Source organism: Stegostoma tigrinum, chromosome 20 (assembly GCF_030684315.1).
Source record: "Stegostoma tigrinum isolate sSteTig4 chromosome 20, sSteTig4.hap1, whole genome shotgun sequence".
Taxonomy (NCBI): domain Eukaryota; kingdom Metazoa; phylum Chordata; class Chondrichthyes; order Orectolobiformes; family Stegostomatidae; genus Stegostoma; species Stegostoma tigrinum.
This window is the reverse complement of record NC_081373.1, coordinates 42,633,270-42,655,495: the sequence shown is the minus strand read 5'-3', so window position 1 is coordinate 42,655,495 and position 22,226 is coordinate 42,633,270. Positions and strand designations below refer to the sequence as shown.

General features: G+C 40.4%; 1 protein-coding gene across 1 annotated transcript in view; it reads right to left on the bottom strand.

Moving 5' to 3' along the window:
• Nucleotides 1–18,533, bottom strand: part of pde6c (phosphodiesterase 6C, cGMP-specific, cone, alpha prime) — a 45,464-nt gene extending 26,931 nt beyond the window's left edge. Inside the window, exons 1-7 of the mRNA XM_048550731.2 lie at nt 17,867–18,533; nt 11,052–11,204; nt 10,880–10,969; nt 4,774–4,914; nt 4,575–4,649; nt 4,417–4,481; nt 4,250–4,316 (exon numbers count right to left, since the gene is read on the bottom strand). Coding sequence (XP_048406688.1) covers nt 4,250–4,316; nt 4,417–4,481; nt 4,575–4,649; nt 4,774–4,914; nt 10,880–10,969; nt 11,052–11,204; nt 17,867–18,343 — 1,068 coding nt within the window. The 5' untranslated portion in view covers nt 18,344–18,533. The remainder of the gene's footprint in view (nt 1–4,249; nt 4,317–4,416; nt 4,482–4,574; nt 4,650–4,773; nt 4,915–10,879; nt 10,970–11,051; nt 11,205–17,866) is intronic.
• Between the last annotated feature and the right edge of the window lie 3,693 nt (nt 18,534–22,226).

Below are 22,226 nucleotides of genomic sequence, written 5' to 3'. Positions count from 1 at the left end.
AAGTCAGAAGATGAAGGGCTGATTGGTCTCTCTTCGGTTGCAAGTAAGTGAATTTTCATTAACACAGGATGAAATTAATTCTTCCTTTCCAAATGTTTGCTCATCTATCAATTCAAATTTCTAAAAGGCAGGCCATACAACCAAATGGAGTCATTGAATCATTCAGCACTGAAACAAACTCATTGGTCCAAGTAGTCCATGCTGGACATAATCCCAAACTAAACAAGACCCAGCTGCCTGCCCCTGGCCCATATCCATAACCTTTCCCATTCATGTACTTATCCAAATGTCTTTTAAGCATTTTAATTATACCCACATCCACCACTTTCTCAGGAAGTTCATTCCACATGCGAACCACTCTCTCTGTAAAGCTAACTGAAGAAATAACACAGGATAATGGGATACAGTAATGTGTTCTAATTGGATTTTGACCAAATATCCATGATTAACCACCTGAGAGACTTAGGATAAAAATGAATCCATCCAGCAAAAGCTATATGGCTAAAGGAAGCATTGATGGAAATTAAATAATGAGTACAGATAAAAGTGTTTTTATATAGGAAATATGTAGGGCGTGCTATATTGTGATATAAGGAGACCAATCTTATGCACAAACGAGATCCGGATGTAGAAATTGAAGGGATATCTTTGCTGTCAGTGGATCTAATCTTCTCCTGTGTATGAAGGTGAAGAAATAAATATTGATTGCTTTGAACCCCAAAACAGCATATTGCTCTAGTACAAAAAGTAAATGAATCGGTCACTGGACCTGCAATGTTCATTTTGTTTTCTCTCCACAGATGCTGCCAGACCTGCTGAGTTTTTCCAACATATTCTGGTTTTGTTTCTAGTACTCTTATGTTAGAGTGTAGCTCTGGGCAGAAGCTGAATGAAATCCATTGTGCAAAACCGCACAAACTGTAACATCCATTTATAATTTTTGTTCTGTATCAGCTGCACCTAGGGGGTTTTTGAAAGACATTGGAACTTAGTGCAAAGATCATAGAGACGCAATGCCTTTGCTACTGTTGCGACCTTTAGACAAAGAAAGCTTGCAGCCTGAGCCGTTTTCAGGTCAAATAATGGCTGGAAAGAAAAACTTCTGATTCACTGCAACCTACACAGTCCCTCCTTTATACTTTTAATCTGGGTTAGTGCAAATAAAGTGGACTTTTTCTCCCAGTTGGCTGAGGACCGCTATCAGTGGGTTTACACACAACAAATTATCATGTAAGCTTCATCTTACCAATGGAAAAGATAACACAGAGTAGGCTTGTTGAATATTTTTACATTTGATTGTGGTGATATCCAATCAAGACTCAAACTAACTACACTTAAACTGAGTAGCCAACCTTTGTTTTGACATCAAAGGAGCACCGTTTTATGTACAGTACTTTATGGATGGTTGTTCCTGTGATAGGGTGATACATTGTAAATCCAAGCGTGCTGTGCCTGAAAGTGGTGCACGTGGATTCATTCTGGAATTATCCAGAAGTTAGAAACTCATTCTCAACTTTGCAATCCCTACAACATATCAAATTCAAGTGAACATTTCTTCACACAGAAATAAGGAAAAAATAAAATCGGATAATTAATTTCCTGAAATCTTGAAGCTAGCAAGAGGAAGTTAGAAACCAGAACAAGGGAAATAGTTTAGCTCGGACAAAAAATAATGGAAGAAAATACTGAAATATCTTACAATGAAAATAATACAAATTGTAAAGTGATATTTACCAAATCTGCGATGACACCAGGAATAAGACCTATTCCCAATTATCTTTTCAGGCTGGCCAATATGGATTTTAGTTTTGCTTTCAGGAGCTGTTGTGACTTGAAAGGTGCAATACATCTCTCCCATCTACAGCAAAATACTTGAGTTCTCTCCCTCTCACAGAGTTTTCTCTTGATGCTTTTTACTTCTATCTGGAGAATTGCATGTGAGAGAATCTATTTTACCGAATTTGCCTTTGCCAAGGGTGTGTTTATGAGTTGTTACCCTATTGGAACAGCTGCTGTTTAGGAATTAAATAATGTATTACTCTGTTAAGTTTTCCAATAGAGTTAATTTATTCCAATTCTTCTTTCCTTTATTGTATTTTAACTATGATGTATAATTAAAGCATGTTTGGTTTTAAGCCTGGTCGTGTGACCAATCGAATTGCATCTGGAATGCAATGCTAACTCTTACATTTAAAATAAGAAAATGTTAAGGTCCAGGTTTGACATGTTTTGAGGGGATTTGGTCTGTCCATAACAACACCCACCCACACAGTAACGCTCTATGATTCTAACCAGGGAGGATAAACATGGGTTAAAAAGGGGAGGAAACCCCACATTCGTCAAGGGAAGAAAATTGGAAGTTTTGAAAGATGAAAAAAGAGTAACACTAGAAGACAGAAGGAGTGAGAGAGTGGAAGGAATTTGTGGTGCCAAAAACAAAACTGATAGCAATTAAGAGACATGCAGGCAGATAGAAAAATTAGCTCAACTGAGAGTATTGGCCAATGATTTGAGTGACCTCTGGGGAGGGAGTTTAAGGTTTTGGATACAGCAAGAGTCACCACTGAATTAGGGGATACCAGCCCATTCTTGGGCAGAAGACTGGAGGTAAAGGAGGAGGGAGACTGAAGAAAGCCAAGTATCAGCTGTAGCTAGTACTGGAATGATGGGCCAGGAAGGAGCACGGGGTCTGTGCAGCACATAGGGAGGGGGGCAGCACAGAGAAAGCCCATTTTAAATCAAGGTTGGGGGCTTCAATTGCAGGGAGATCCAAAAAGAAAATAGTTCAAACTTACAATAGCAGTATGGCAAGCTAAGAGAAGGGAGGGTGGGCAGGTTGGAGTAGCAAGAATCTACATCATAGAAAAGATGTCAGGATGATGGCTTTGGGGGATGATCTCCACAGTATAAATGAATATGAATGGGCTGAAAAAATGTCAGCATAGTCCAACATGGCAAGAAAGTTAACTCACAGAAAACATTCTGGGACTTGGATCTCAACAACCTCCTGTGATTGAGGCAATACCACATACGAATATATGGTTTGAATCAAATGTAAAAAAAAAACCTTACAGGGGTAGCAATAGGTAGTGATTGTGGTGGGACACATGGTAAAGGGACAAATGGTCTTAAACAGCTACATTTCAGTGAGTGAGGTGAAGGAGAATGTTTACAGGAAAGCTTTACCAATGGTCTGCTGGGAGCAGGGAATACCACTAGCATCTAGGAAACCTGGGCTTCCGGATTTTCATTCCACAATGTGAAATTTTCGGCTCTAGCAGGCCCAAACCCAATGGTCAGCCTGATTGACAAGCAGGTCTTCCAGTCAGACTGGGAGCTATCCCAGAGGAGCCTACAGTCTGCGGCCCCTGGGTGGGAGGGGAAAGTAATCCTAAATGTAGGCTGCTCCTTAACCCAGGAGTCAAGTGTCCAGTTCCCAGTTCTAGGCATGGAGATGGGGTTTGTATGAGAGAGGGATCAGACAGAATTCCTAAGCAAGGCAACACCTGCTGCCCCACTAGCAGCGCTGTGAAAGCTCCTGCCTCCTTTGTGGGTACCAACACTTCACGACAGTTACCATGCTTCCCGACACCCAGGAAAACCCATCAGCCACAGATAAACTTATAAGGCAGGTTAAAGACAGTGCTTGCAGTTTTATTAACACGTGTCAAACAACATCCAGTTTGACGGGAGCAGATTGGCTGTCCGGATTGTGCCATCTCAGTAAAGCTGGAAATCAGTGAGCTAGATCTTGGTTCCCAAAATTTTTGGAATTTTTGTCTATGTAACCTATAGATCCACTGCCAACATTGCCTGCACACCCATGTTAAAGCATATGTCTACCAACACCACGTTCAATCCTACAATGTATTTTTCTCTGGAAAAATGTTACCACAAATGATGCATATAAAGCCAATTTATTTCTTTATTTAGTATGCTGAATATGCTATATTACTTTATGCATATGATTCTGGTTGTAAAACAGACTAAAATCTAAAGCACTCTTATGTTTTTGTTATTTTAATGCTACTACATTATGAACTTTTTGCTTTCTTCCAGTTTTTAAAATCATATTACAATGATAAATGTTCTTTTTGCAGAATAACACAAGACACCTCTACACATTGGGCTGAATATTGATTGTGGATGCCAATGGCTGCTGTAGTGAACATTAACCCATGGAGTGGTGATAGTAAAGGAAAGCAAATAATACCAACAAAGCAAATCATTGTCATTAAAATTAACTTACAAAGCCATTCACAGCAACATAGGTTGGCAGTCCACTCACAAGGGACCAGTGATCCGCTGGAGGTGACCTACAAGTACAAAATGAATTGAAATGACGATTTCTTGGTATGATTTTGTCCCTTCTATTAAAATACACTTACTGATTTGCAAAGTCCTGGTTATACTTACGGGATGACTTTGATTTCCTCTTTCCCAACCAACAAGTAGTCAATTATCTTATAAAAGTTGATTTCCTACATAGTTTGAGAGACAATTGTTGTTAGTGGTACATTAACACATGATCCATTTTGGGAACTGAGCTTGAACTGGTGTGTGCATGAACTTACTCTGCCATCTGGGGTCTTCGGGCCTTTGTAAGGAGGTACCTCACCCATCTGGATTGGCCATTCATCAAAGAACTCCTAGGATTGCATTTCATAGGATTGTATTTGTTTAGTTAAACAATGTGTTATCGTCCATTTAATCGTAGCTGACATTTTTAAATAGCAAACTAAAAGAGAAAAGATGCATCATTGTAATTGTTACCTTTTGCTTAGTCATGTCCAGAAGAGCAACTGAATATCTTTCGACATTTAAATAAATGCGAACTGTATATAGAGCTTTGTGAAACTGGCGCTCAATGTCTGTAAGCTCTTCAAATACCTTGTTGGCAGACCACAGAAGGATCTATTGATGGGATACAAACAGGCATTTACAGAATCTGTGCGTACAAAGTATTTTGCCTCTCTGAGTCTGATAATTATATTTTTCTTCTCTATACGCTTGTAAGGGATCTGGGCAACGCCAGCATTTGTTGTCCATCCCCATGTGAGAAGGCGGTAGTGAGTTACTCTATTGAATTGCTACAGTCCATGTGGTGTTGGTACAACCACAGTGCTCATAGGAAGCATTCACACAGTAACTTTAGATCCAGGTATCCTCAGTGTTATACAGGCATGGAAAACTCTTTTTAGTGAGGACATTAATCTTATCTGTTGGTCATAAAGCATAGTCTAATGGACACTGGGGAAGCAAGATTATTTAGGAACATATTAACAGGAGTGTACCTATTCTCAAACTGTTCTGCCATTGTATTAAATGATAACAGATTTGCACCTCATTTCCATTTTTCTGCCTTCAATCCATATCCTCCGATAATCTTACCTAACAAAAGATTATGAATCTTAGTCATGTTTTTTTCAATTGGTCCAATTAGAAGTAATAAGTTTATCTTCTATTGAAATGATGATGCTAGTCTCATTGCTATGCTCTCCATGATATATAATCTTTTAAGATGTCTTTCCATCTCAGATACTTGGTTTGACAGCTTTTGGATCATTTATAGGTGACAGCTTGGAGGTATCTAACTGCATGGGTCCAGCAAAGCAACTCATTCAACTGATATATTTCTCCAACTCTGGGTGTAAACTATTCATGATGATAGGATTCAAAAATTTAATCAACTTGTTTATTGGGGAGCAGTCCTGTATTCTGTCATGTCTGCATCTCTATCTTAATGAATGAGCTAGCCAGTGGGGTGCGGTGCAGGCTACAGTAACTGCAGATTTTATATGGAGCAAAAGACAACCTTGAATCTATTTGGTGGAAGATATGAGGAGCTTCCATAATAAATGTTAATTCATAGTGGTATCTGGATGCTCTGTTGGATGCCAACTTTAGCCTGAACAGTCCTTTGAGACTACCCTGAGAAGCTGCAGAGAAACTTTCTTTTCTTTCTTCACTGAAAAAGTCCAAACATGATAAATTTGTAGTGTAATAAGCTGTTAGTGGATGGACAGCTGGTTTATGATGCAGAGTGACTCCAACACAAATGAAATTCCTGCACCAGCTGAGGTTACCATTAAAGTCCCACATTCTCAACCTTTCCCCTTACCTGAGGAATGGTGATCCTCAGGTTAAAACACCATCACTCGTCTCTCTAATAAAAGAGCAGGTCTGTGGCCCAGTGCAACTGCAGTGCCTCTACCTTACTTTCATAAGATGTGCATCTAAATAGCTTTCCTTGGTGGTTCAGAACTCTAAAGACATTCGAGAGCAGAACTTCTTCCAGGCTGGGTAAAGATCCAAAATAATTTGAATTTGCGGCAGGGAAACAAAGTATTGTGTAAAGGAAGGGATTCATTCAATATTGACATTGCACTGAGCACCCTCAGGTGGATCAGCTTCATAATGAACATATAGGAACAGGTCGATGCCATTCAGCCCAGCTAGCCTGCTCTGCCAGTTTATACGCTCACAGCTCTCAAACACTCCAAAGCATTTATCTCACCCTATCCCCAATTTCGCTCTATGCCACTGGTGATCAGAAACCAATGAATCTCCACGTTAAAGGTAACCAAAGACTGAATCCTGAGGTATACACAATTCCAAAGATTCACAATCCTTGAAGTAATAAAAACAACCTCCTCAACTTGTTTCTAAGTGGCATTCCCACTTATTTTTAAATTATTCCCCCTGTTCTAGCCTCCCCAACCAGAGAAAACAGCCTACCTTGGTCTATTCCTGTAAGTATTTTCTAAGTTTCAATGAGATCACCTCCTAAACTCTAGATAATACAGGCCCAGTTTGCCCAAACCCTCTTCATCAGACAGTCTGACCATCCCAGGAACAAGTCTGGTGAAGCTTCATTATACTCCCTCTATAACAATAATATCTTACCTCAGGTAAGGAGACCAGAGCTGCACACAGTACTCCAAGTGCAGTCTAACCAAGCTTCCGTACAAATGAAGGAAGGTTTCACTATTCCTGCAATCTAATCCTTTTGCAATTAAGGTCAACTTTCCAACAGCTTTCTGAAGAGCTTGCTGCACCTGTACGTTAGCCTTCAGTGACTGATTGACAGGAACACCAAAGTCCCTTCATACATTTATGCTCTCCAACCACTCAACATTTAAGGAATATCTCTTTGCCAAAGCCTCTGAGTGATTAGAATTTAGCAGATGAGTAAACCTAACACGCCACATGGATTTAGACAGTCAGCACATCAAAGTGAACGGTATCTCACAGCTTTTCAATGTAATTCTTTTCATTATACTGAAGGTGGATTTGTCAAACAGCTGAAGAGATAACTCAGATTTGCTGTAAAGGTACTACCTGGAGATGGGGTTTGAGAATGTGCTAAGGTGCCCACTTTCCATACTAAGACAAGTTGTGGCTGACATTGTGACACCAATTGGTGAAATCACCATAACATGATATGGTGAGTATTTCTGCAGTTGTTACAATCATTACAAAAATGGACTCTCAATATTGAACTTCCATTTTAGTACCTGAGATCTTTATTAACATATAATGCTTTTAAAGAGGGCAAATTCTGCTCTAAAGTGGCCTCTATGATCACCTGACAACAGAGTGAGGCAAGTCTAGGGAGCACTTTGGAATACATAAAACTAAGTACATTAACATTACGTCAGCTAAAGATAGGTTGAATAAATTTGCATATCCTATTTAATGCACACTTGCGTGATAGATTCACGTATTAGGAGATACTAGGTTACTTACATATGAACTTACAAATTGGCAGCAGAAGCAAACCATTCAGCCCATCAATCCTGCCACACCAGCCAATAAGTTCTGAGGAAGGATCGCTCAACTAAAAGCATTAACTTCACAGATACTACTAGGCCTGCTGAGCTTATCAGCAATTTCAGTTTTTGTTTCCGATTTGCAGTGTCTGTAGTTATTTTGGCTTTTAATAAGATGTTTGTGTTCTGCCTCTCACAATCTCATCTCCTCCCACCTTCACCCAGCACCACCCCCCCCCCCAATAATGTTTGATTTTTCCTGACGTTACCTGCAAAGTTTGGAAGGATAGTGAAACAGACACAGGAATATACAAATTGGCCTATAACTGCAGCTACTTTGATCAGCAAAGCAGAGAATGAAAAATAAGAACTGATAGTAGCAAAGAGGTTGTGCAAGGCTTTCTTCTCTCCCTGTCTCTCTCCAGCTCAAAATCAATACCCCACGAGAAAGCTATTTGAGAATAACAACTATTCGCAAAGAACACAGACCTACAGCCTTCACCGCTGCTGCAGAATATAGGTCAACAATTAAGTAATTATTTTATTTAAAATCTCACACCCCAAAGACTCAAAGGACCCTTTTTAAAAAAAATCTACATAGTCTACTCTTCCTGCCTGTATCAGACACTTCCCGTTTTGTAAAGTTATAACCTGTGTTTGTGTGTGTGTGATCTTGCATTATTATTATTTTTGAGGGACTTAAAATTTCTTTGTCTTTCATTCAAGAAAAGCTTATAATTTGGCTTCTTCATTTTCAGCTAGTTTTAAAAGATGATTGTTGCATACTATGGAAGACATCATCCTTCTTAGACAGTAGTAAAATGTGTTTAAAGAGAAGGAAGTCAATTCCTCCTCACCTGTTCATAACACAGTGAAAAGATGAAAAGTCGCAATACATGATATATTTTAACAATGAGCGTCATGGTTCAGCATGTCACTTATGAAGAGCTTTACTGAGTACTTAATAACCCCTCAGGCTTATCAATTGTACAATGACCAACTGGTGACTTCTTTCCTTGGGATGGAAGAATGGATAACATGTCTACTGAAGAGGATCATTAGCAAATCCACCCACTTTGACAGATTTCATAATCTGACACCCAAACTGCAAATTCTGTGGTAGAACAAAATGTGCTGCATATTGGACTGGTCAGTTTGGCTCACTAATAGGAACAAGGTAGATCCCTCACAGGGAGCTCATAGGCTTACCATTCAACACAAAACAATTGTGAAAAACAGTACCTTGGGTGCCATGGTCCGAGCTGGCTTTCTTGACTATGATCAAATAACTAGAGTTGTGGAGAGGGTTTTAAATTAATTTAGGACAGGAAAATGTTAAGCTTACAAAGCAAGAGGATAGCATTAAAGGGAAACTAATTAGGCCACGGCTGAAATACTGTGAACAGTTTTGGGCTCTTCATGTAATGAAAAATGTACTGGCTGTCCAGAGAGGTTTCACTAGATTGATCCCATTTGGAGGGATTGTCTTCTGACGAGAGGTTGAGTTTGTTGCTCCTGTGCTCATTGGAGTTTGGAAAAAAAGACAATTTTGTTGAAGCACACAACATGCTTAGGGAACTTGGCAGATTAGGTGTGGAAAGGCTCTCTATCGTTCTGGGAGAGTCTACAATTAAAAGGCACAATCTCAGGAAAAGGAGTCATCCTTTTAAAACAGAGACAAGGAGTTTCTTCTCTCAGACCCTGGGGAACCTAGGGAATTCTTTACTGCAGAGGGCTGCCAAGTTTGGGTCATTAAGTATATTTGAGGCTAACTAGGTTTGTTTTTTAAACTTAGTAAAGAAATCAAAAGTTATGGGAAAAGGGCAGGAAAGTGGAGCTGAGGATTATCAGTTCAGCTGGAACAGACTCAGTGGGCTGAACGGCCTGCATCTGCCCCTTAACCTTAAGGTTTCTACATTGTACTAGTTAAGTTTTCGGAGTCCCTTTACACATTTTGGATTTACACCCTATTTATAGCGAAGTAAAACCTGGTTGGCATCAACGCAACTAAATGTTGCCTTTGTCTGATCTCCATAAAATTAGATCTAAGAGCTGAATCAGTAAAATGTGTAACACTGTTCATGCCAGACCAGAACACTCCAGCACTTGTGTGTTCCTGAAAGGTGTAGTTAACACAGCTGAACTGGGATATAAGATGCTTAACACAACAGTCTGAGTCAGCAGTCTTACATTCTGTTCCCCAACAGTAATAAAAGGAAGATTCACACTACTGCGCAGCAGAAGGCTCACATTTTTGTCCTTCCAGTTTCCGTAAAAGGTACGTATGGTGTAAAGAACCAAATGTTTTGAGGAATTTTACTTTCAACAAAAAAACAATAAAATGGATCCCGTTCTACAACACATAGACTTTCAAATGTTTAGTTTAAGCCTGCTCATCCTGACACCAAAAAGTAAATGATAAAAAGATTTGGGGTCTTTTTGCAGAGTGGTCACCAGCGGTGCCTTTAGGGAGGACAGGTTTGGCTACTTACCAATTGCAGCAAATGGACAATAAAGTGACTGAACAAAGAAAGTGTTCATACTTGGCAATATGTTTTATGATTTTATGTAGATCTCGCATTGAAAGTCAGATAAAGAACTTTCATTGATTCGTGAGTAATATAATTGGAAAACACTTGATATCTGAGAATGATTAAAGTGTCATAGTTGTCAGCAAAAGAGTGATATTTCAAGTGTGACAGCTCTAGCTAGAATTCGCATCCCAGCCTCAGTGAAAGATTCAAGTTTAGATTAGATTAGATTAGATTCCCTACAGTGCGGAAACAGGCCCTTCAGCCCAACAAGTCCACACCGCCCCTTGGAGGATCCCACCCAGACCCATCCCCCTATAAACCACTCACCCCTGAACACTATGGGCAATTTAGCATGGCTTATCCACCTAGCCTGCACATCTTTGGATTGTGGGAGGAAACCGAAGCACCCGGAGGAAACCCACACAGACACAGAGAGAATGTGCAAACTCCGCACAGACAGTTACCCAAGGGTGGAATCGAGCCTGGGTCCCTGGCGCTGTGAGGCTGCAGTGCCAAACACTGCGCCACCGTGCCGCCCCAAAAAAGGATCTATTATAATGTAACACATATTACCTGGGATCGTCGAGTTTCCACGTTGTAGAGGTAACTCAAGTGTGAGTATTTCAATGCTAGAGATGCAAAACTAAGGTATTTGGTAAAAACCTAGAAATAAAAAATTAACTAGTCAATAGATTTGTTTTTCTTTCAACTTACACAAAAATCTTAGATGATTCTTTTCATTTACCTCTTGGTCTTCTTTTGAGAATTGTAGTTCACCAATTTTGTTGATCACCATCATGACTGCTAATATCTCCTTCCCCTGCATCAAAGGGGCAGCTAACATGTTAACAGTTGTGTAGCCAGTCTGTTTATCAACAAATTCGGAAAAGTGGGCATCCTAGGACAAAACCATAGTGACATTTCTGTTAGTCTCCAACATTTAATATAGGTCATTCTTGAAATGATACTGCTTTTGTAATTAAGTGAGTTTCATGTACTTCATTCATTTAGAATTCCATATGTTAGGAAAAAACAAGACTTTTTTACTCCATTCATGGAGTTTGAACATGGCCTTTATTTTTCTAATTTTAGAAAGAAATGCTAAATCTGATAAATCTGTATTTTTACTCGATACTCTAATAGTTGAACTGCATTCTATGAAATTTCGCTGAAAGTTTGTATGCATCAGCCTGCCAGTTAAAAGAGGGGAAAGTCAGTGAAAATCTGGAAGAGATCTATTTTGCTGTCAGGAAGGCATTAGGCATTTACAGTTAAGCTGGTAAAGTTTATGTATCGTGGGTAAGATATTGAGAATCTTCATTAACTCAGTTGCTGATAATTGGAAAGCATTTCAAATATAAATTAAATTTCAGATTTTCTTGGACTCTGATTTCACACACAAATAAATATTTGGCACTCCTCTAGCTATGGCAGAAAATCCAAGGCTACAGAAGCCAATTTTGGATTTACTGGTCAGTTATTGGTGAGATAATTTTCAACAACATTACAAAGGAACTTATACTAAGTGCATAAAGTAAGAAAGCTCAACCTCCACGTAAAAAATCTTTGCAGATAATTGAAAGCTTTCTATCGTGATTTTAACGTTTACCAAAAATCTAATATATTCCATTCAATGGACCATAAATTATATACTCAGTTTAATTTTGCTCTCTATTGAAGTCAATCAAAAACAAAATCAGGCCATTGTATATAAATTATTACTACTGTTTGTTTTGCATCACTTCCAAGAATTAAAACAAAATGGTTTTGATTCCCTTTGAAAGACATAGTTCTAACACCATTCTGATGAATGACCAGGAAGTTAGATCATTTGGATACAGGCAATTTGATTGCATTGGTAAACTCCAGGAACAGAGAACAAATGCTTCAAGTACCAGTGTGTTCCCATCAAAGATGCTACTTTATAATGTACTGACCACACGAGAAACACAAATTGCAAGAGAAATGCATGACTTTTTCATCCTTCTTGATCTTTCCCTCAATCAACCTCATGGCTTTATAAGGATTATGCTTTGTCTTAATTTAACATAAGCGGTTGCAGGTTAATAAGTTGTAGTATCATAGAGTCAAAATTCATAGCACCCTACGGTGCAGAAAAAGGTTCTTCAACCCATTGAGTCCGCACCAGTCAAAGACAACCATCTAACTATTCTCATCCCATTTATCAGTGCTTCGCACGTTGTATTCCTCAGCATCTCATATATACATCTAAATACTTCTTAAATGTTGTGAAGCCCTTATAAGCAGTGAGTTTCACATTTCCACCCCTCTCTGTGAAAAAAGTTTTTTCTCATAACCTTATAAATCTTCCTACTCCTTACCTTAAATCTATGGTCCCTGATCATTCATCCCTCCACCAAGTGGAAAATTTTCCTTCGATCTATACCCCTCATAGTTCTGCACATCTCAATCACATTTCCCCTCCATGTCCTGTGCTCCAAGGAAAACAACCAGATCTACCCGATCTCTCTTCATAAGTAAAACTCGCCAGCCCAGGCAACATCCTGGTAAATCTCTTTTGGACCCTTCCAGTGCAATCATATCCTTCCTATAATGTGGATTCCAATACTGACACAATATTCTAGCTGTGGCCTAAGTAACATATTATACAGTTCCAGAATCACCTCCCTGTTCTTAAATGGTATACATCAATAACAAATGTTTAATATCACATATGATTTCTTTACCAATTACCTACTTGTTCTGCTTCCTTAACAGACTGACGAACATGCTCACTGAGGTTCCTCTGATCCTCAGTACTTCCCAGGCTCTTGTCATTCATTACATATTTCCTTGCCTTGTTTTCCCTTCTGAAGTGTATCGCTTCACACTTATCTGGTTTAAATTCTATTTACCACTTATCAAACCATGTGACCAGCTCATCTCTATCCTCCTATATTCCAAGGCAATCCTGGTCACTATTTACTAGCCCACCAATTTTTGTATGATCCATGAATTTACTCATTAACCCTCCTACATCTACATTATGTACACATACGCCACATAAAGCAAGAGCCCCAACACTGATCCCTGCAGAATCCTACTGGACACAGGCTTGCAGTCACCAAACAGTCCTAAACCATCACCATCTGGAGCAGATTTACCGATCTTGGATCCCATTGACTCTTACCTTCACTCTCAGCCTGCTATGCAGGATCTTATCAAATGCCTTGCTGAAGTCCAAGTGGATTACTTCAAATACTTTGCCTTCATCAACACACATGGTTACTTCAAATTCAAATCGAGTTGATTAAATATGACCTCCCTCGGCTACTCTGGATTAATCTCTGCCTTTCCAGCAGCAGACTAATTAGGTCCTTGAAAATTGCTTCCAATAGTTTCCCCACCACTAAGATTAGACAGGCTGGCCTGTAGTTTCCTGGTTTATCCCTTCTTGAATAATGGTTTTCTCCAGTACTCTGGCATTTCTCCAACAAAAATCCTTTCTCAGTTGTTTTGGAAGACATTAATCTACTGGAATTATTCTTTTTACCACTGTACAGTATTTTCAGTGCAAGCCATAGAGAATAGCTCCAAACCTTTGCAACTTCTTTTTTCCTTTATTCACTCATGGGATAAGGGCATCGCTAGCCAGGCAGCATTTATTGCCCATCCTTAATTGCCCAGAGGGCATTTCTATGGATCTGGAGTCACATGTAGACCAGACCGGATAATGATGGCAGTTTCCTTCCTTAAAGGACATTAGATGGGCTTTCCCTGACAATTGACAGTAGATTCATGGTCGTCATTAGATTCCTAATTCCAGATATTTATTGGTGCAGTGGGATTCAAACCGAGGTCCCCAGAATATTATCTGGGTCTCTGGATAACAGTCTAGCGATAATAGCACTAGGTCATTGCCTCCCGTAAATTGGCCTTAGAATATACATAGTTCATTGGAAGAATAATAATAAAAGTTAATAATAAAAATAATAATAACTTAGTAAAAGTTGTATGCATGTGTGTGTGGGGGGGTGCGAGGAGGTGAGCGTGTGTTTGTAGGGAAATATACATGGGTAGCTCTGAATACGGGTGTTATATTTATATGGGTAGCATGTGTGCATTCATATTTGCAGACATAGCAAGTGTGTAACTAGGCTGCGTAACTGCAAGTATTGCATATGTGTACGAATAGCATATATTCAGGGTGTACATAAATTTGTGTATCATTGTATATGTATGTTTACTATAGGTTCATTTTCAATGTGAAATACGTGTCCAGATAAATAATCAAACATGATATAATTGCAGTATAGAACTGAAAAGGATTTTTCATGATATTTTGGTTTTAACATGAGCAAAATATCAGCTGAAGCATGCTGTGTTCTTCCAACCCCATACTGTGTTCCCTGTGACTCCAACATCTGCAGTTCTTGCTAACTCTCAGAAGAAAGTATTAGGGTTTAGGGTTAAAAACAGCAGTAAAACTTTACACTGCTACTTATTACAACCACATAAAGTGCAACTGTAAGTATCGAGAATTAATGAATACCGTTTCTATGAATGGCATCCCATCTTTCATCCTTTTTAAATTTCGGCTGACCAGGTCCTACCTACCCATCAACCGTACTTTGGCTTCTAATCCCACAGTGCTTCAAATTTGAAATTCTCATTGTTGTGTTGAATTCCCTCAGTAGCCTCCTGATGTCTGTTATCCCCCTCACTTCTAAAACCCACAAGATCTCTGTGTTGATTGACTTCTAGCCTCCCGTTGCCAATTTTCAGAGAACTTTGACACCCACGCCCTCAGTTATCATGGCAGCAAGCTTTGGAATTCTATTCCTAAACCTTTTGAACTGTCCATCCTCCTTTAAACCTTTGATCAAGCTTTTGCTTATCTGACCCATTATCTCCTAATAAGGCTCAGTGTCAAATTGTGTTTGATAATGCTCCTGTGAAGTGACTTGTCACTTTAATACGTGAACAGTTCTATATCAATGCAAGATGTTGTTGTATTTCCAGCTACAGAGGAAACCAAAGAAAATAGACACCAGACATGTCACTTTACAAAATCTTCCAATATGCTATGAGCTTTAGTGCCTGAAGGCAGTTTGCACAGGCAGAACCCATATATGTGACCTATTCTAAAACTTTATGTATCAATGGCAGACTTCAAGCGGCTTGAAGATTATTTGAGTCAAATTAGAGCTCTTGCTTTTCTCCAGACAAAGCACAACAAACAGAGCCTCTTGTATTGTGAGAAAACCTCTCACTTCTAACATATAATATTATCTTTCAGCTACGTGGTAGCATTGTGGTAATTGTCTGCACTAGTAACCGAGAGCCCCAGGCTAATGTTCTAGGGACATGGATCTGACTTTCCACTGTGACCTGTGATGAATTTTCAATTCAATAAAAATCTGGGACAAGAAGAAAACTAGCTTAATTGCCACCACAAGGCCATTTTTGTACGAACATCGACGAACAGATGGGTATAAAAACCCATCTGGTTCACTAATGTCCTTTAGAAAAGGAAACTGCCATCCTTACCTGGGCTGGCCTACAGGTGACTCCAGGCCCAGAGCAGAACAATGTGTTAACTCTTAACTGCTCTCTGACTTTAGGTAAGGGCCATAAATGCTGGTTTAGCCAGCGCTGCCCACAATCACTCAACAAATGAAGAAAAAAAAAATCAGATGCATTCCTATAACAACATTCATACCAATTCTAAACATTTTCAACATTTTATAGCTCCAGTGGAGTGTCAAACTGGTTTTAGAGTTTTTGGAGCTCCTACACTTTTCAAACTTCTAACTGTTTAATGACATCAGAAAAACAGACCTATCCAACTTTTACTGTCACAACTTTAAAAGTTCCAGCTAGCAATTAACAATTTAACAATTAAAGCAACCTTCCGCATATGCAACATTCATTGCAGCCAAGTCATAATTCATTTATTGACAGAATCAAGGGCAACGTGGTATTGCGTGGTTAGCATGGCTGGCTTTTCTTCTATTCCTTTATTTCTGGGATGTGGGAGTCGCTGGCTGGCCAGCATTTCTTGCCTATCCCTAGTTGTTCTTGAGAAGGTGGTGGTGAGCTTCTTTCTTGAACCGCTGCGGTCCACATGCTGTGGGTTGGCCCACAGTGCTATTAGGGAGGTAAGCCCAGGATTTTGACCTAACGACAGTGAAGGAACGGCGATATATTTTCAAGTCAGGGTGGTGAATGGCTTGAAGGGGAACTTGAAGGTGACAGTGTTTCCATGTATCTGCTGCCCTCGTCCTCCTAGATGGAAGTGGTTGTGGGCATGACAGGTGCTATCTGAGGATCTTTGGTGAATTTGTGCAGTGCATCTTGTAGATAGTACATATCATTGCTACTGAGGACTGAAGTGGAAGGAGTGGATGCTTGTGGATGAAGTGCCGATCAAGCGGGCTGCTTTGTCCTGGATGGTATCAAGCTTCTTGATTGTTGTTTAGGCTGCACTCATCCAGGCAAGTGGGGAATATTCCATCACATTCCTGACTTGTGATAATGGGAACTGCAGATGCTGTAGAATCCAAGATAACAAAGTATGGAGCTGGATGAACACAGCAGGCCAAGCAGCATCTCAGGAGCACAAAAGCTGACGTTTCGGGCCTAGACCTGATGAAGGGTCTAGGCCCGAAACGTCAGCTTTTGTGCTCCTGAGATGTTGCTTGCCCTGCTGTGTTCATCCAGCTCCACACTTTGTTATCTTATATTCCTGACTTGTGCCTTCTCGATGGTGGACAAGCTTTGAGGAGTCAGGGGATGAGTTACTTGCTACAGTATTCCTAGCTTCTGACCTGCTCGTGTAGCTACTGTGTTTATATGGTGGGTCCAGTTGAGTTTCTGGTCAATGATAACCCCGAGGATGTTGGTGGTGGGGTATTTAATGACAGTAACACCATTGAATGTCAAGGGGCGAGGGTTAGATTGTCTTTTATTGGTGATAGTCATAGCCTGGCATTTGTGAGGCGTGAATATTACTTGTCACTTGGCAGACCAAGCCTGGATATCGTCTAGATCTTGTTGCATTTGAACACGGGCTGTTTCAGTATCTGAGGAGTCACAAATGGTGCTAAACATTGTGCAATCATCGATGAACATCTCTGACCTTATGATGGAGGGAAGATCATGAATGAAGCAGCTGAAGATGGCTGGACCTAGGACAATACCCTGAAGACCTCTTGCAGAAATGTGTTGGAGCTGAGATGACTGACCTGCAACAACCACGACCATCTTTCTATGAGCCAGGTATGACTCCAAGCAGTGGAGAGTTTGCCCCCAATACCCATCGATTCCTGTTATGCTAATTACAAAAAAGAGACTGGGAGCCACACAACTCCCACTGCAAAGATGACACAGATGGAGGAGTAAAGCAGGAGATTAATTAGTATTTTGCTTTTATATCTTGCAATCTACACCATTACATTTCTCGTAACATTCACATATTGTAAACAATGAGAGTTAGTTAACTCTTTCAAGGAAGTTTCTGGTACAAATTACTGGTTTGAATTAAGCATAGCTACTACCAATTATAGAATGCATGTCAAACGTTTGACAGCAACAGACCTTTGTAACGTCAGGAACATTCTGAATCTTCTTGGTTTTTGCTGTCCATCCCACTACCCCGATATCCAAAGGGAAAACAATCTCGCCTTGGGGAGGCACAAGATTATTCTCAAAACTGGAGTCTCTGGTCACATTAAAGAGTCTTGTGGCCAGTTCTGCAATACCATTCCTTGATCTGAATATGAACAAGCTGCCTCTGTCTGCACTGACCAGAGTGACAATCCTTTGCAGTACCTTGTGCATCTGCTTCTCGACATTGGAGTCATCCTGTAGCTCCTTGACCAGCTCAAAAACAATGTCAGACTCTTCCAACTTGCACAGGTCTTTGAAGGAAGCCCCACCCTCCAATCCCACCTTTGTCCCATTGAAGATTGCGCCAATCGTTTCTGGCCTGAGCTTCCTGTCAAAGTATTCCTTGGCAAATTGTGGGTTGTTCTCCAAGTATTGTTCAACTGTTTCCTTGTTAACACTCCCCATGTTGGCCGTTTGGCTTCTGTTTTAGATTTGCATCACTGTTGGTTGGGAGAGAAGGGGTGAAATTGGCAGGGCTCCTTTTGTCAAGTCAGATCCAGGCACAAGGCATCCCATTTGACTCGGTAATTCTGCAGCTTGCGATGCTCCAAGGTTGACAGCAGGCAATGGGTTTAATGGACTGTGAAAATTTCCAGCCAGGTCCCATCCCTGACGTCAGCACTTTAAATCCTGACGAATGCATTAGACTGGTGAATCCCCATCTTCGTTCAAGAATGACCGGTTAATTAATGTCTCCAAGGATCAAAAGTTCCACGTGAGACACCCTCAATAGATTCGTAGGCAGCTTTATGCACAATGAAGTGGTCTTTAATGTGTGTTGGGTCTGGGGGTCTGGGAAGCCCATTGTGCTGCAAATGCCTGCAGTGTTCCTCTTTAAGATGTGCTCATTTCAAATACAATAATGTAAGGTCAAATGGCTACTTTCTGTGAGGAATCCCTTTGCCTCTGTAGTCCAGAAGATGTGTGGATACTCTCTGCAAGCAACGCAGCAGTGTTTAGATTTAATTTCACTCCACAATCCATACAGCCTTAATATCAGTAAGTATTTTGCTTTATCCTTGCCAAGTCTGCTAGCCGAATTTTCAAAGTGTGGTTTTTATTCAGATACACAACACGTGTTATTGGCTGGACACACATTTCCTTGTATTTAATCCAACAGACACGTGCCCACTAGAAAGGCTGCGGGTGATTTCTGCTCCGTCAGAAAAAAAATCATTTTGCAATTTGAATTCATTGGGGTCAGCCCGTGTAATTGCAAAGGAGTAAAAATATTGCGAATAATTAGCAAGTCAGACAGCATCAGTGGAGAGAGCACATCACTATTTTAGTTGACTGACTTTCGGTCGGAAGTGGAAAAAGTGAGAGGTATCAGGTTTGAAACAAGGATAGAGGCAGATGGGGACAGTATCTGGGATGTAAGATTAAATGAAAAAAGAAAGGATGATGGTGCATGGCAAACAGAGATGCCAAAAAGGCTGGTAAAGAAACAAACAAAACTTGAGAGGAGGTACAAATAGCAACAGCAGAAACATCACCACCAGCTACCCCAAATGTATGGGAGTAATTGTTAAAATCTGAAATTGTTAAATTCGGTTTTGATTCCAAGAGCCTGTAAAATGCCGAATGAAATGGTGACAACGCTGTTACTTGAGTTTATGTTCGGCTTCATTGGAACAGTGTAGAAGTCAAAGTCAGAGTAGGAGTGGGGCAGAGAATTAGAAAGACAGGCGACCAGAAATTCAGGGTCACAATGGCAGTCTGAATGCAGATATTCCTCGAAGCACTTAATCTGGGTTTAGTCTCCACTACTGGGCGCCTTCCATTTTATTAAAGACGTTGCCTTTGATCTTACTGCCTTATCTACCTTTGTGCTTACTGAAAACTTATTACATCCGTTCATGTTTCTTCAGTTCTGATGCAAGGCCAGCAACCTAAAATGTGAACTTTGTTTTTTCTCTCTGAAGAGGTTGCTTGACCAGCTGACTGTTTCTGTTTTTGATTTCAGTTATCTGCAGATTTTTGCTTTTGCTCTGAGAATAAAAATTGTTCAATGTTGTACAATTGGGACAGTAGAGAAGCCACACTATAAAACAGAGCAAAGCTCTTGCTTCCTGTAATTCCCCATAATACGATTAGCAGTGTTGCTGTTGACAACCTGTAACCAATGATGTTCCACAGGGATCAGTGCTGGAACTGCAACAGTTTACATTATGTGATCAATGACTTGGAGGAAGGAAGTGAATGTATCACAGTCAAATTTGCCGAAGACACAGAAGTAAAGACAGGTTGCGAGAGGGGTAACAATAGTTGATAGGTTAGGTAAGTGGGCAAAAAGTTGGAAAATGGAGTTTAATGTGGGAAAATACAATGTTCATTTTGGAGGAGAGAACAAAGCAACAGTACTATTTAAATGGAAAAAGAAAGCTGCAGCACAAAGTGGTGGTACTTGCGCAGCTAGCATAGGAAGTTAGCGCAGGTACAGCAGGTAATGCGGAGGGCTAATGGAATGTTGACCCTTATGCTCCAACGCCCTTCTAATAAGAGCAGGGAAGCCTTACTGCATCTGTACTAGGTGCTGGTGAGACCACATCTGTAGTAGTGTGAGCAACTTTGATTCCTTTATTTTAAGTTTTTTTTTAAACTGGCATCTGGGCCTGGAAGGCTAGTTCCTATACTTTGTTAGTCTTTTCAGTTGTCACGATCTCCAGTAAACAAAAACAAACTATGATTACAGTGCACTTTTAAAATAATGATGTCACAAGCAAAATGAGCCAAACATTGACTCTGAATGAGGAAGGAAATATTAAGGTGCCTAAAAAGATGACTAAGCAGTTTTCAGAGTGGTGTTTTAAGGGAGGTGAGAGTATTGGAGAGATGGAACTATTGAGCAAGAGAATTATGGATGCAGCCACCAAGATGGGGAGAGGGCATGAGGACTGGGGCGGTGGGAGATAGACAAGTAACCAGATCTGCTTAATCCAAAGTGCCTGGAGCACTATAGAGTTGTAGAGTTATAGCAAATGGAAACATACACTTTAGTCCAACCTGTCCACGCTGGCCAGTCATCCCAAACTGACCTAGTCCCATTTGTCAGCATTTGGCCCATATCCCTCTAAACCGTGCTGATTCATGTACCGATCCAGATGCTTTTTAAGTGTTGAAATTGTACCCACCTCCATCACTTCCTCAGGCAGCTTGCTCCAAACACATACTACCCTCTGTGTGAAAAAATTAGCCCCAGGTCCTTTTTAAATCTTGCCCCTCTCACTTTGAACCTGTGCCCTGTAGTATTGGACTCCCCCACCCTGGACAAAACCTCTCTAAGGTCACCCCTCGGCCTCCCACACTCCAGGGTAAAAAGCCCCCGCCTATCCAACCTCTTCCTATAACTCAAACCCTCCAGTTCCAGCAGCATCCTTGTAAATCGTTTCTGCGCCCTCTCAAATTTAACAACATCCTTCCTGTAGAAGGGCAACCAGAATTATACAGAATATTCTAACCAATGTCCTGTACATCCACAACATAACATCCCAACTCCTTTACTCAATGCACTGACCAATGAAAGCAAGTGTGTCAAATAGCTTCTTCACCACCCTATCTATCTGTGACTAGACTCTCAAGGAACTATGCACCTGTACCTCAAGGTCTCTTTGCTCAGTAAAACTCCCCAGGGCCCGACCTCCTGCTGTATAAGTCCTGCCCTGGTTTGTCTTACCAAAATGTAACACCTCATATTTATCAAAATTCAACTCCATTTGCCACCCATTGACCCATCTAATCAAGGTCCTGTTGTACTCCGCGATACTCATCTTCACTGCCCATGACATCACCTATTTTAGTTACCTTTTGCAAATTTACTAACCACGCCTTCTGCATTTACATCCAAATCATTTATATAAATGACAAAATGCAGTGGACCCAGCACCGAACCTTGTGGCACAGGCCAAGGATCCGAAAAACAACCCTCCACTCTTGTAAATGAAAAGGTGTAAACAGCAAAAACCAGGAGCCCTTGGCCAGCCCCCATTAGACCCTCCCAGGACAGAGACAGCACTGGGAGAAACACAGAGCAAAGCCACTTTCTGTTCTTTCAAAACAGAAAATAAAGCTGCCTCGACTTTGTCGAACAAAAATAAAAGCCCTATTACTCTGGGGAGAAACAAAAACAAATTAAAAAATGGCTCTCCCTCAACACTGTCCCTACCAAACCCTTATGGGCAGCGATCACAAGTGGCCAGAACAAAAATAACCTCAAGCAAATTCAAGAGAAATCAAATAAATAAACAAACAAATAAACAACAATTAAATAAATCGCTCTGCTCTGTCC